Source organism: Neovison vison, chromosome 13, assembly GCF_020171115.1.
Source record: "Neovison vison isolate M4711 chromosome 13, ASM_NN_V1, whole genome shotgun sequence".
Classification (NCBI taxonomy): Eukaryota; Metazoa; Chordata; class Mammalia; order Carnivora; family Mustelidae; genus Neogale; species Neogale vison.
Genome location: NC_058103.1, coordinates 146,341,523 through 146,356,696, shown reverse-complemented (window position 1 = coordinate 146,356,696; position 15,174 = coordinate 146,341,523). Strand labels below are relative to the sequence as shown.

General features: G+C 39.1%; 1 protein-coding gene across 5 annotated transcripts in view; it reads right to left on the bottom strand.

Annotated features, from left to right (window-relative positions):
• The window catches only part of FANCI (FA complementation group I), an 83,718-nt gene that overhangs the window by 42,210 nt on the left and 26,334 nt on the right, over nt 1–15,174 (bottom strand). For all 5 annotated transcript variants that reach the window (XM_044230373.1, XM_044230374.1, XM_044230371.1 and 2 more), the window contains 4 exons: nt 14,250–14,342; nt 13,069–13,205; nt 8,897–9,077; nt 7,341–7,428 (listed from right to left, as the gene is read on the bottom strand). In XM_044230373.1, coding sequence (XP_044086308.1) covers nt 7,341–7,428; nt 8,897–9,077; nt 13,069–13,205; nt 14,250–14,342 — 499 coding nt within the window. The remainder of the gene's footprint in view (nt 1–7,340; nt 7,429–8,896; nt 9,078–13,068; nt 13,206–14,249; nt 14,343–15,174) is intronic.

The window sequence follows — 15,174 nt, the reverse complement described above, 5'->3', positions numbered from 1 at the left end:
CTCTCTGACAAATAAATAAAAATTTAAAAAAAGAAAGAAAGAAAGAAGCAAGCATTTATGTTATAGAGGCAGAGAGGACCTCTCCCAAGATCAAGGAGACTGAACCAACGCCCTAGCATGTAATAGTAAAACTCGCAAATCTTAGAACCAAGAAAACTATTTTATAGGCAGTTAGGGAGAAGAGATTCTTTATGTACGGAGGGAGGAACATCAGGATAATGTCCACAGAGACCTGGCAAACCAGAAAGGGCTGGCAAGACATATTCAGGGAACTAAATGAGAAGGACATGCAGCCAAGAATTCTTTATCCAGCAAGCCTGTCATTCAGAATGGATGGAAAGATAAGCAGCTTCCAGGACTGGCAGAGACTAAAGAATATGTGACCACTAAGCCAGTCCTGCAAGAAATATTAAGGAGGGTTCTCTAAAAACAGAAAGACCCCAAGAGTGCTATAGGACAGAAATATACAGAGATAATCTATAAAAACAAGGACTTCACAGGCAACATGATGACAATAAAATCTTATCTTTCAATAATCACTCTCAGTGTGAACAACCTAAATGCTCCCATAAAACGGCACAAAGTTGCAGACTGGATAAAAAGACAGGACCCATCCATATGCTATCCAAAAAGAGACTAATTTTGAACCTAAAGATACATCCAGATTGAAAGTAAAGAGATGAAGAACCATCTTTCATGCCAAAGGACCTCAAAAGGAACCTGGGGTAGCAATTGTCCTATCAGACAAGACAGATTTTAAGCTAAAGACTAGTCAGAGATACAGAAGGACACCATACCATTCTTAAAGGATCCATCCAACAAGATCTAATGATTGTAAATACCTATGCCCCCAACATGGGAGCAGCCAACTACATAAGCAAACTGGTAACCAAAATAATGAGACATATTGATAATAATATGTTAATAGTAGACCTCAACACTCCACTCTCAGTAATAGATCATCTAAAAATAAAATCAACTGGGGCGCCTGGGTGGCTCAGTGGGTTGGGCCACTGCCTTTGGCTCAGGTCATGATCTCGGGGTCCTGAGATCAAGACCCACATCGGGCTCTCTGCTCAGCGGGGAGCCTGCTTCCCTCTCTCTCTCTCTGCCTGCCTCTCTGCCTGCTTGTGATCTCTCTCTGTCAAATAAATAAATAAATAAATATAATAAATAAAAATAAAATCAACAAAGAAACAAGAACTTTGAATGACACATTAGACCAGATGGACTCCACAGATACAGACAAGACAGTCCACCCTAAAACAACAGAATACTCAGATTCTTTTTGAGCGCACATGGAACTTTCTCCAGAATAGACCACCTACTGGGTCACAAATCAGGTCTCAACTGATACCAAAAGATTGAGATTATTTCCTGCATATTCTCAGACCACAATGCTTTGAAACTGGAACTCAACCACAAGAAGACCATTTGGATGATATTCAAACCCTTGGAATTTGATCAACCAGGAAATCAAAGAAGAAAATAAACAATTCATGGAAACCAATGAGAACAAAGACACATCGATCCAAAACCTATGGGATATGACAAGTGGTCCTAAGGGGGAAATACATAGCCATCCAAGCCTCTCAAAAAAATACAAAAGTCCTGAATACACAAACTATCCTTACACCTTAAAGATTTGGAGAACCAACAACAAATTAAATTTAACCCATGAACAAGAAGGGAAATACTTAAGATTAGAGCAGAGACTAATGAATTAGAAACCAGAAATACAATAGAACACATTAGTGAAACTAGAAGCTGGTTCTCTGAAAGAATTAATAAAATCGATAAACCAGTGGCCAGATTTATTCAAAAGAAAGGACAAAGGACCCAAATTAATAAAATTATGAATGAAATGGGAGAGATCATGACTAACACCAAGGAAATAAATACAGTTATTAGCAATTATTATCAATAGCTATATGACAATAAATTAAACAACCTGGAGACAATAAATTAAACAACCTGGAAGAAATGGGCATATTCCTGGAAACCTAAAAAATTCTAAGACTGAAACAGGAAGAAACTGACAACGTGAACAGACCAATAACCAGTAAGAAGATTGAAGCAATGATCAAAAACCTCCCAAAAAAATACAAGAGCTCAGGGCCTGATGGATTCCCTGGGGAATTCTACCAAACATTCAAAGAAGAAACAATACCTATTCTCCTCAAGGTGTTTCAAAAAATAGAAACAGCAGGAAAACTTCCAGACTCTATAAGGCCAGCATGACCTTGAACCCCAAACCAGGCAACACCAAAAAAGAGAATTTCAGACCAATATCCCTGATGAATATGGGCGCCAAGATTCTCAACAAGATCCTAGCTAATAAGAACCAAGAGTACCTTAAAAGGATTATCCACCACAACCGGGTGGGATTTATCCCTGGGATGCAAGGGTAGTTCAACATTTGCAAATCAATCAATGTGATTGAACACATAAATAAGAGAAGAAACAAGAACCACATGGTCCTTTCAATTGAAGGACAAAATACAGCATCCTTTCCTGATTAAAACTCTTCAGATTATAGGGCTAGAGGGAACACTCCCCAATTTCATAAAATCCATTTATGAAAAACCCACAGCGAATATCATTCTCAATGGGGAAAAGCTGAGAGCCTTTCTCTTGAGATCAGGAACATGACAAGGATGCCCACTCTCACCACTATTGTTCAACATAGTACCAGAAGTCCTAGCAACAGCAATCAGACAACAAAAAGAAATAAAAGGTATTAAAATTGGCAAAGAAGAAGTCAAACTTCTTTGCATGACAGGATACTTTATGTGGAAAACCTAAAAGACTCCACCCCCAAACTATGAGAACTCACACAGCGATTCAGTAATATGGCAGGATACAAAATCGATGCACAGAAATCAGTTGCTTTCTTATACGCTAACTATGTAACTGAAGAAAGAGAAATTAGAGAATAGATTCTATTTACAACAGCACTAAAAACTATAAAATACCTTGGAATAAACCAAACAAAGGAGGTAAAGGATCTGTGCTCTAGGAACTACAGAACACTCATGAAAGAAATTGAAGATGACACAGAAAGATGGAAAAACATGCCATGCTCATGGATCGGAAGAATAAACATTGTTAAAATGTCTATGCTGCCCCAAGCAATCTATACTTTCAATGACCTCCCAATCAAAATTCCACCAGCATTTTTCAAAGTGCTTGAACAAACAATCCTAAAGTTTGTATGGAACCGGAAATGCCAAGGAAATGTATGCAACCCTTAATTGCCAAGGAAATGTTGAGAAAGAAAAAAAAAGCTGGGGGCATCACGTTGCCTGATTTAAAGCTCTATTACAAAGCTGTGATCACCAAGACAGCATGGTACTGGCACAAAAACAGACACATAGGCCAGTGGAACAGAGTAGAGAGCCCAGAAATGGAGCCTCAATTCTATGGTCAATTAATCTTTGACCAAACAGGAAAGAATATCCAGTGGAGAAAAGAATCTCTTCAATAAATGGTGCTGGGAAAATGGGACAGGCACGTGTAGAAGAATGAGACTGGACCACTCTCTTATACCACACACAAAGACAGACTCGAAATGGTTGAAAGGCCTCCAGGTTAGACAAGAATCCATCAAAATCCTAGAGGAGAACACGGGCAGTAACATTGGCCACAGCAACTTCTTTCAAGACATGTCTCAAAAAGCAATGGAAACAAAACCGAAAATGAACTTTTGGGACTTCATCAAGATCAAAAGCTTCTGCAAAGCAAAGGAAATAGTCAACAAAACAAAGAGGCAACCCACGGAATGGGAGAAGATATTTGCAAATAACACTACAGACAAAGGGGTGATATCCAAGATCTATAAAGAACTTAAACTCAACATCCAAAAAACAAATAAGTCAAAAAATGGGCAGAAGACATGAACAGACACTTCTTCAAAGAAGACATACAGGGCGCCTGGGTGGCTCAGTGGGTTAAGCCGCTGCCTTCGGCTCGGGTCATGATCTCAGGGTCCTGGGATCGAATCCCATATCGGGCTCTCTGCTCAGCAGGGAGCCTGCTTCCCTCTCTCTCTCTCTCTGCCTGTCTCTCCATCTACTTGTGATTTCTCGCTGTCAAATAAATAAATAAAATCTTTAAAAAAAAAAAAAAAAAGAAGAAGACATACAAATGCTAACAGACACATGAAAAAATGTTCGTCATCATTAGCCATCAGGGAGATTCAAATCTAAACCACATTGAGATATCACCTTACACCAGTTAGAACCGCGAAAATCGACAAGGCAACAAACAACAAATAATAGAGAAGTTGTGGAGAAAGGGGAACCCTCTTACACTGCTGGTGGGAATGCAAGCTGGTACAGCCACTTTGGAAAACAGTGTGGAGATTCCTCAAAAAATTAAAAACAGGGGCGCCTGGGTGGCTCAGTGGGTTAAAGCCTCTGCCTTCAGCTCAGGTCATGATCCCACGGTCCTGGGATTGAGCCCTGAGTTGGGCTCTCTGCTCAGCAGGGATCCTGCTTCTCTCTCTCTCTCTGCCTGACTCTCTGTCTACTTGTGACCTCTGTCAAATAAATAAATAAAATCTTAAAAAAAAAATTAAAAACAGAGGTACCCTATGACCCTGCAAGTACATTACCGGGTATTTACCCCAAAGACAGAGAGGTAGTGAAAAGAAGGGCCATATGCACCCCAGTGTTCATAGCAGCCAAAATGTGGTACCAGCCAAGATGCCCTTCAACAGACAAATGGATAAAGAAGATGTGGTCCATATATACAATGGAATATTACTTAGCCATCAAGAAAGGATGAACACTCAACTTTTACATGAACATCGGTGGAACTGGAGGAGATTATGCTGAATGAAATAAGTCAAGCAGAGAAAGTCAATTATCATATGGTTTCACTTATTTGTGCAACATAAGGAATAACATGGAGGACATTAGGAGAAGGAATGGAAAAATGAAGAGGGGGAAATCGGAGTGGCAGACTATCCATGAGACACTATGGATTCTGGCAAACAGGGTTTTAGAAGGGAGGGGAACTAAAGGGATGGGTGAGCCCGGTGATGGGTATTAAGGAGGGCACGAACTGCATGGAGCACTGGGTGTTATATGCAAACAATGAGTCATGGAACACTACACCAAAAACGAATGATGTACTGTATGGTGACTAACATAACAATAAAAAACCCCCACATATCCGACAAAGGGCTTGTGCTTAGAATATATAAAGAACTTTTATAACTCAGTAATAAGGGGGTAAACAACTCGATTTTTAAAAATGGACAAAAAATTCAAACAGATATTTGAAAATCACAATGAGATACTATCAAGCACCTATCAGAATGACTAAAATTAAAAAGACTAACCAAACCAAGTATTAGTCACAATGTGGAATGATAGCAACATTGCTGGTAGAAGTGGAAAATGGTACAACTGCTTTGAAAACAGCCTGGCAGGTCCTTAAACCATTAAACACAGATCTCCCATATGATGTACCCATTCCACTACCAGGTATTTTCCCAAGAGAAATGAAAGCACATCTCCTCAAAAGACTTAAAAATGAATGTTTATAGCAGCTTTATTCGTAATAGCCCCAAATCAGAAACAACCTACATAACCTGTCCACAAGTGAATGAATAAATAAATTGAGCTTATATTCTCACCAGGTAGGACTACTAACAATAAAAAGGGACCAGCTACTGATCCCTGCAACAGCCATGGAAAAATGTCAAGAATTATGCTGAGTGATGGGGCGCCTGGGTGGCTCAGTCGTTAAGGGTCTGCTTTCAGTTCAAGTCATGATCCCGGGGTCCTGGGATCAAGCCCCGTATCAGGCTCCCTGCACAGCAGAGAGCCTGCTTTCCCTCTCCAGTTCCCCCTGCTTGTGTTCCCTGTCTCAATATCTCTCCGTCATAAATAAATAAAATCTTAAAAAAAAAAAATTATGCTGAGTGAAAGAAGCCGGACAAAAAAGGAGAGCATACAGTAGGATTCCATTTACATAAAATTTGAAAAATGGCATTTAATTTCTAGACAGAAAGCAGACTGGACTGGAGACAGGAGGCGGGGAGGAAGAGTGGGATGGAGGAAAGAATTACAAAGAGGCACCAGGAAACATCTGTGGGTGATATGTGCATTTTCATTTTGTAGATGGCTTCACAGCTGTGCACATGTCAGAAGTCATCAAACTGTTAGACTTTAAATACTGTACTTCAGTTATTCTTCAGTAAAGCCATAAAGAAGGGAAAAAAGTAGAATCAAGGGTCAAGCATCAAGATTCTGCAAAGTCCAGTACTTACCCGCAGAAGAAGAGGAACCACTAAAGGAAGAAGAGAAGAGCTGATCACACACAGGATACAAAGCAAACTGTTACCCAAGAACCTAAGAAAGTCTCAGGGAAATTGTAAACGGTGTTGAATGATACAGAAATTAGGAAAGTCAGGAACTAAGAAAAGACCAGTGGATTTGGCCTTAGAAGATATGTGTTAAAATACAAAGAGAGGACTGAAGCCAGAACGTCATGGGTTAAGGAAATGAGAGGTCAATGAGTTGCAGCATAAGGACAACACTCATCAGAGAAATACTAAAACAGAAGAGAGAAAGCTGATGCAAGACAGAAGTTTTACTCATTAGTTAGATGCTCCTTTCCTCCTCGACGACCGCAATGTAAATGGACTTCTGTCTCACTGGCATCATAATCAAAGATACTGCATTATACTACTGCATCATTAAATTTTTTTTTCCAGGACCAAGGTGCCTGGGTGGCTCAGTCAGTTAAGAGTCAGACTCTTGGGGCTCCTGGGTGGCTCAGTGGGTTAAAGCCTCTGCCTTCAGCTCAGGTCATGATCCCAGGGTCCTGGGATCGAGCCCCCTTCGGGCTCCCTGCTCGGCGGGGAGCCTGCTTCCCTTCCTCTCTCTCTGCCTACTTGTAATCTCTGTGTATCAAATAAATAAAGTCTTTAAAGAGTCTGACTCTTGATCTCAACTCAGGTCTCGATCTCAGCGCCATGAGTTCAAGCCCTGCACTGGGCTCCATGCTGGGCTCCATTTAAAAAAAAAAAAAAAAATTGGGACGCCTGGGTGGCTCAGTTGGTTAAGCAGCTGCCTTCAGCTCAGGTCATGATCCCAGCGTCCTGGGATCGAGTCCCACATCGGGTTCCTTGCTCGGCGGAGAGCCTGCTTCTCCCTCTGCCTCTGCCTGCCTCTCTGCCTATGCTTGCTCTCTCTCCCTCTCTCTCTGACAAATAAATAAATAAAATCTAAAAAAAAAAAATCAATCCAGGACCAATATAGTAGGATATTTACAGGAAAATATTTCCTAGAACTTCCACACCTTTTTACCCTTTCACAGTTCAATACCTAAGAAATGACTGATGGGAGAGGATGCTCTGGTAACAACCCTGTTGAGTACTTGCTCCAGAATTTCTTGTCTGATCATCTCATGGATCTAAAAAGAACAGAACAGTTAGTAAAATATTTCATTTTATGGGATATTTATGGTGACCTTCAGCTTACAATTGCATCAATTCATGTTAGGCAGAATGAGGAACAGTTTGGTTATAGGTAAAACTCAACTGTTTATTTCAAAGACAAATATACTGTGAATCATCTGGAAAGACAGAGTCACTCAATTCTATCCTCATGCTGTGCTCAGAAGATTGACTGGCAGGGCCAACTACCATGTTTATTAGCCTACAAAAGAGCGCACATGAAACTATTGCTATGTGTTAGGTTCAGCATCAGAAAGGAATCATTCTACTAAGGTATCCATTACATGTCAAAACCCTGATTTCCAACAGTATGCCATGTATGACTTTCATCTTAAAATTTAAAAGCCCATGAAAATTTCTGGAAATTCAAAAAATCTTTTCCAAACCCTTCCTTGGTTTCTAGAAGCACAATAGTCACCTAAAAAAAACCAAAAACCAAAAAACAAAAAAACCTGTTTGGAATTTTCATTAAAATTCTTAACTCAACTTGATTACTTTACAGTACAGATTAATTTCAGATCTCAGACTAACACTAGATTACTAGTAGTAAATTATATGCTTTACAGATGCCTTGACAAAGACATTTGTGTGAAACCAAAGAGAACCTCACTAGTTTAAAAAGAAAAAATTAATCTTAAAACAAAAAATATTTAAATCTCTTACACTTTTAATCAGATTACTATTAAAAACGGTCATTTGCATCATCTAACAGACAACTCTCAAGGATTATTATACACATTCACTTCATAGTTCTGAATCGGAATAGATTTACATTCAAATTAGCCTCCAAGTAACATCTTCAGCAGACACTTCTGGTGTGTAGCTACGTTAATTCAATGTCAAGAAAATGACGTAGAGGAATCATTAGCAAAGTTGGTTAGCCTCAGACAAAGCCTAGCTCTTGTTTTAATTGAAAGTAAATGCATTTTTAAAAGCTGTTTCAGAAATTAAGATTGAGATGATGGTTGTTATATGGTAATGCATTTAAAAATATAAGAACTATTTTGGTTTCTTCAGAAACAATGAACCAATAAGCATAATTCTTCAAGTTTGATGTTCTACAGTGACCTAAAAGATTATTTTTTGTATAATAGCATCCAAAAGCACCCACCAAAACAGAAAATGATCAAAAATGATTTACTACTAGAGGAAGAAGAGTAAATCACGAAATACTAATTTATATTAAAATTTCTAATAAACAGAAAAAGGAGAAATTAAATTAAAACCTCATATAAATAAAGGATGAAAAAGCAAATATTCCATCAAGCTGGATTTGTCATGTTTCATTTACTATTCCAACCTCTGTTCCTGGAAACTGCTGCATACTCAAATTTCCTTGTCCTCTAAGCTCCCAAGCAAATGTCATGCCTTGTTTATAATACAATTTGACAGAATTAGGGAATGGTTCCCAAACTGGAGACTCACCTTAAAAGTTTCCAGCAGGATATTGGCACCCAGCTTACATGCATGCTGGTTTGGTATTTTTGAAAGACCTGAGCTCATTTCAATAGATTTTCCATCAAGAGTCTTCTTTGGCCCATATGAATCCATTAAAATGAAGCCAAATTCTACCAGGCCCTGAGTAACGTGATCCCAACTATGAACACTGCAAAAAAACACAAAGCTTAGTTAAAAAGAACCTCACCTTTATGCTCATTGTCATGTTTACACATTTCCCAAATTTGACCTAGATCACCAATATTCTTTACATGAAACTTTTCTTTATCTGTCAGAATTCTGAATTCCTGTATTTCCACTGACAGAACACTGGCAAAATCCAGAAACTACAGAACATCCAAAATCATACAGATGAAACTGCAATATCGCAATGTACTGACCATTACACATTTCCATTCAAGACTGCAAGACCGGAAGCTAATTGTTGCTTCTTTTATTTTCCTGAAGACACTAACGACACTTATAATTTTGCTTCCCTCCCCAGAATGAGTTCCTTCGTGGAGACACCACCTCGTAGTCATATTTTTATCCGTACAGCCTCGCATAACACTAACATTTAGAAGGCACACAGTAAATGTTCACAGCAGGAATATTTATATTTATATTTATGGTATGAAGCAATGCATGATCTGGCTTCAAAAGCACAAGCCAAACCTACAAATCTTTTGCACAGTAGTAGAATCCTTGGTGATTTTATACCATTTAATGTTACCCACAGTAGAGGAAATGATATGCTTGTAGTAACCTCTTTATCATTATATCTACCTGCTAAATAGCAACAAATTCTAATACAGCATTAAAGAACAAAGGAGACAGCTGTGAACAGATTCTCACAACATTTCAATAGATTTTAATAATATTCACACTTTGGAGATCTGGGATCAAAATAGGCTGAGCATGTGCTCATTCTTCTCCCCGCCCCCGAAAATCTCCTGTTAACTGGGGGAGTAAATAAAACCTGGAAGTTGAACTGGTTCCCGAGTGATTTTTTTTCCTTGTACACTAATGTTCTGTACCTCCAAGTATCTGCAGGTAAACACAAAGTGTATCAACAGAACCAAGCACAGCAAAGCACAGAGGACTACAGTACTACTGTTCATGATGCTCCTGAGCTTGTTTTGTTTTGTTTGTTTATTTATTTATTTTTTCTTTTTTTTTTTTTCATTTTTTTATTTATTTGTTTGATAGATAGAGATCACAGGTAAGCAGAGAGAGAAAGAGAGAGGAGGAAGCAGGCTCCCCGCTGAGCAGAGAGCCCGATGCGGGGCTCAATCCCAGGACCCTGGGATCACGACCCGAGCTGAAGGCAGAAGCTCCAACCCACTGAGCCACCCAGGCGCCCCTGTTTTGTTTGTTTTTTAAAGATTTTATTTGAGAGCAAGGAGGGGAGAGAGAGCACACAAGCCAAAGGAGAGGTGCATGGAGAAGAAGCAGACTCTTCTGCTCAGCAGGGAGTCTAACCTGGGGCTCAGTCCCAGGACCCCTGGATTGTGACCCAAGCCAAAGGGAGATGCTTAACCGACTGAGCCACCCAAGCACCCAGCCTGTCTTCTTCCTTTTGGCTTAGGCTACATGCAAGCTGATATCTTTGAAGTATTTACTGTGTGGTTTTCCCTAATATTTGTGCATTTGGTTCTAGTCTCCAGAATTCAGCTTCAATACTCCCTTACTGTGCCTTCCAGGTTACCACAACTTGTTTAAGGTGAAGTCCCATATTTACTGTAGCAGAACTTTTACGTTAAGAACATACAGGAGGGGCACCCGGGTGGCCCAGTCAGTTAAGCTTCTAGCTCTTGGTTTTGATTTGGGTAGTGATCTCAGCCCCTGAGTCCAGCTCCACACTCAGTGTGGGGTCTTCTTAACACTTTGTCTCTCAAAGCAAAACAGAACAACAACAAAAGACTTTCTCCCTTTCCCTTCACATGCTCTCTAAAATAAATAAATAAATCTTAAAAAAAAAAAATATATATATATATATGTTTGTGTGTGTGAAAGGAATATATCAAATGTCACTTTTTCATATGGCTGAGTGGTATTTTAGTGTGTGTATATGTACCATATCTTCTTTATCCATTCATCTACTAATGGACACTTGGGTTGCTTTCATATCTTGGCTATGGAGAAACAGATAAAGGGGATTAAGAGGAAATTCCAGTTATAAAATAAGTAAGTCACAGAGATGGAAAGAACAGCACAGGGAATAATCTGTAATAATAATAATGTTGTATGGTAACAGATGGTGAATGCACTTATCATGGTGAGCACTGAACAAGGTACAGAATTGTCCAGTCAATATGCTGTACACCTGAAACTAAGAGAATACTGTATGTTGATTATACTTAAAAAAACACATTGGATATTAACTAGACCTACTGTGGTGATCATTTTAAGATAAAACACTGAATCATTACATTGTACACCTAAAACCAATATAATCCTATATGTCAGTTATATCTCAATTAAAAAAAAACTTAGGGCTCTGGTTACAATGTCAAATATGTCTGCTCAGCCCTATCTTCCCCACAGTTACTATCATTTTTAGAGTGTTAATTTTAAGAAACAGAAGGTTTTTCAGGAATACACTGTGTTACAGCAAAAATGGGAAAAATCAACTCTACTAAGTTAACTCCATACACTAACAGGCAAGTCTAACTAAAAACAATAAAATACCATTAAAATGTGGCATGTGGGGTCCAAAAATTTAATCGTATACAACATAAAATTATTTAGAGGTTAACTGACTAGGGAAAGCACGTGTAACTAACCAGGTGATGATTTCAGGGAATCTAGTAATATTCTCCGAATCCCTCCCCACTAGGTTTGATCCTACCTGGTGTTAACAGCCCATCCTACCCTAATTACAGACGGAGACAGAACTCCAGGTCCTGTGGCTAACTGGGACTTTCAGAAGGACGCTCTCCAGGAATTTCCTAGGTAGCTAACATGCCTGTATCTTTAGCCCAAACTGAAGAGACTGGGTTGGGAATATACAGGAGATAAAACTATAAACCTCACAAAAAAGAATAACCAGATACAGAGAAGATAAGGGAGCTTTAAAGCCTATCAATGGGTAAATCACTCAGAAAGAAAGGATTCTAGTCCGAAATTTGCCTTATGTGTCAACCTCAGGTAAACTCAATCTAAATCAGAATTCCAGGATATGGAATGAGATTTACCTCAAATTATGGCTTAAATTATAAAGCTTTAAAACATTTAATCCACAAAGCAAATATGACACAGTAAAGACAGTTACTACAGCTACTGTGTATCTTGATACACAAATAAAGACCAGGGACACCTGGGTGGCTCAGTTGGTTGGACCACTGCCTTCCGCTCGGGTCATGATCCCAGGGTCGTGGGATCGAGTCCCGCATCAGGCTCCTTGCTCAGCAAAGAGACTGCTTCTCTCTCTGCCTCTGCCTCTGCCTGCCACTCTGCCTGCTTGTGCATGCTTTCTCTCTCCGACAAACATATACACAAATAAAATCTTAAAAAAAAAAGGTAGATAAATAAAATAAAGACCAGTATGGTTACCAATCTTTTCAATCTGGTTTAAAATGGGTTTGTGTAGGGGCGCCTGGGTGGCTCAGTCAGTTGAGCATCTGCCTTCAGCTCAGGTCATGATCTCAGGGTCCTGGGATCGAGTCTGGCATTGGGCTCCCCGCTTGGCATGGAATCTGCTCCTCCCCCTCTCATGCCCTCTCTCAAATAAATAAAATCTTCAAAAAATAAATAAATTAAATAAAATGGATTGGTATAAAACTGCTAATTCAATTTTATCCATCGGTCCTAAACTTCAACAGTTAAAGTAAATAAAACTTTTAATGTTTTTTTACTCACCTAAAAAGCCAATGAAGACTAAGGCCAAGAAAGAGGTATAATATCATGACAGAATCAAAGCCACCCACTTTAGTTTGTATTCTTACTATCAAGGTGGCCAAGAAATCAAGATTAGGATTTAAGGATTTTTTGATACAAGAAAACCTCGCTAGAACAATTTCAAGGGATTAAACATTGATATGTGAAGTCAACAGCCACAGCCCTCAATTTTCTCTGATGAGCCCCAAGTCTGGCATCACACTGCATTTTCTAACACTAAATACCTTACGAACCTACTGGGGTTTGGTTCATGAACTCACCTATTCTTCACGACTTCCAAGATCATGGTTGAAACACAGGACCTATGAGGGACTAGATTCTGAAGAAATTTTGAGCTTTGGAGAAGCTGACGATCCTTAAAGCTTTTTACAACTAAAGATTTTAAAAGGTCAAATACCTAATATAATGAAAGAAACAGGAAAATGAGTCAAAAAATGACAGCCCATGCAACAGGATCTTAACTCCATTAACTGTTCCTACTTGCTACCGTACACTTGCTTTCCTAAGATAGCTGTTTTACTAGATGAGTGGGATATAAAAATTATGACCTTCAGTGGGCAATTCAAAGAGTTGAAGACAGGCAGGCATTCCTTAAGAGAGAAAAAGGGCTGGGGCACCTAGGTGGCTCAGTTGGTCAAGTGTCCAACTCTTGATTTAGGCTCCGGTCATGATCAGGTTGTGAGATCAGGTTGGGATTTAGGCTGTGAGACCGAGCCCCACATCAGGCTTCACACTGGGCATAGGGTCTGCTTAAGATTCTCTTGCTCTGTGGCACAGTCAGTTAAACGTCTGCCTTTGGTTCTAGAGTCCTAGACTGAAGCCCTGCGTCCTGCTCCCTGCTCAGTGGGGAGGCTGCTTCTCCCACTTGCCCCTCTCCCTGCTTGTGCTTTTTCTCATTCTTGCTCTCAAATAAGTAAAATCTTTAAAAAAAAAAAAAAAAAAAAAAGATTCACTCACTCTCCCTACCCCTCACTCTCTCCCTCTCTATAAAAAAAAAAGAGGGAGAGAGTGAAAGGAAAAGGGGTAAAATCCATATTAATATTACCCACAATCAGGGAACACATATGAGAAAAAAGGGTATAGGATTTTATATTATCCTTGCAACTACATTGCTCTCATTAATTTCAACTCAATCAGGGATAATTTCTTAAAAAACTGCAACATAATAAACTGCCAGTGAATTCCAAGCTAAACTTCCCATTTTCCACCTGACTGTATAGTATGTTTCCACTCTTCTTCCCACTCACTACCTGGCTTACCACGCCATAGGGAGGTAAAGGCATATACCAAGTACCTGAACAAGTCTCCCAGCAGCCCCCAGAAAACAGCGTGGGCCTACATGCCTCACACCGAGGGATTCCCCACTAGCAGAACTGGCTAAGAAAGGGCCCTTGTGTTCCTTATCAACTACAGAAGGAACCAAAAAGTCATTAATCAATACCTGTTCCTCAAATCTTTGTATTCTTGTTACAGAGAGCAGAAGGGCAATGCTGAAGGGACATATGTTATTACTGAAATCTCCTTGCTGTCCGGCCTACAGAGAAACCAAAAAGGAGTCATTATTTACATTTTAAAAGTATAACATAGCCTATTGAAGACAGGTCCTTAAATGGATCAGAAATCTAAACTTTACCTAAAACTATAAAGCTTTAAAAACAAAATATATTGGAAAATCTTTAAAACCTTGAACTAAACAAAGATTAGATATAATACCAAAATTGTAATTTATGAAAATAAATTTAAGAAAATTTAATTTTTTTAATATTTAAAAATAATTTAAGAAAAAATTGATACATTGGACCTCATAAAAATTCAAATGTTCGTGTTTCAAAAGATACCATTAAGAAGATAGAAAGATGAGGGGCGCTCGGGTGGCTCAGTGGGTTAAAGCCTCTGCCTTTGGCTCAGGTCATGATCCCAGGGTCCTGGGATTGAGCCCCACATCAGGGAAATCTCTGCTCAGCGGGGAGCCTGTTTCCCTTCCTCTCTCTCTGCCTTCCTCTCTGCCTACTTGTGATCTCTGTCTATCAAATAAATAAATTAAAAAAAAAAAAAAGAAGATAGAAAGATGAGGCACAGACTGGAAGAAATACTTACTAATTAGCTACATGATAAAGGACTTACACTCAGAATATACAGAGAATTCCTAAAACTCAGTAAGATATGCAATCAAAAAATGGGCGAAAGATTTAAAGAGACATTTCTCCAGAGAAGATATCAGAACAGCTAATCAGCACACGAAAAAGTACTCAATTAGCAGTCATTAAGGGACTGCAAAGCAAAACCTCAGTGAGATACCGGTTTATACACACTGAAACAGCTATGATAAAAAAGACAGTAACAATGTTGGCAGGGACCCTTATAAA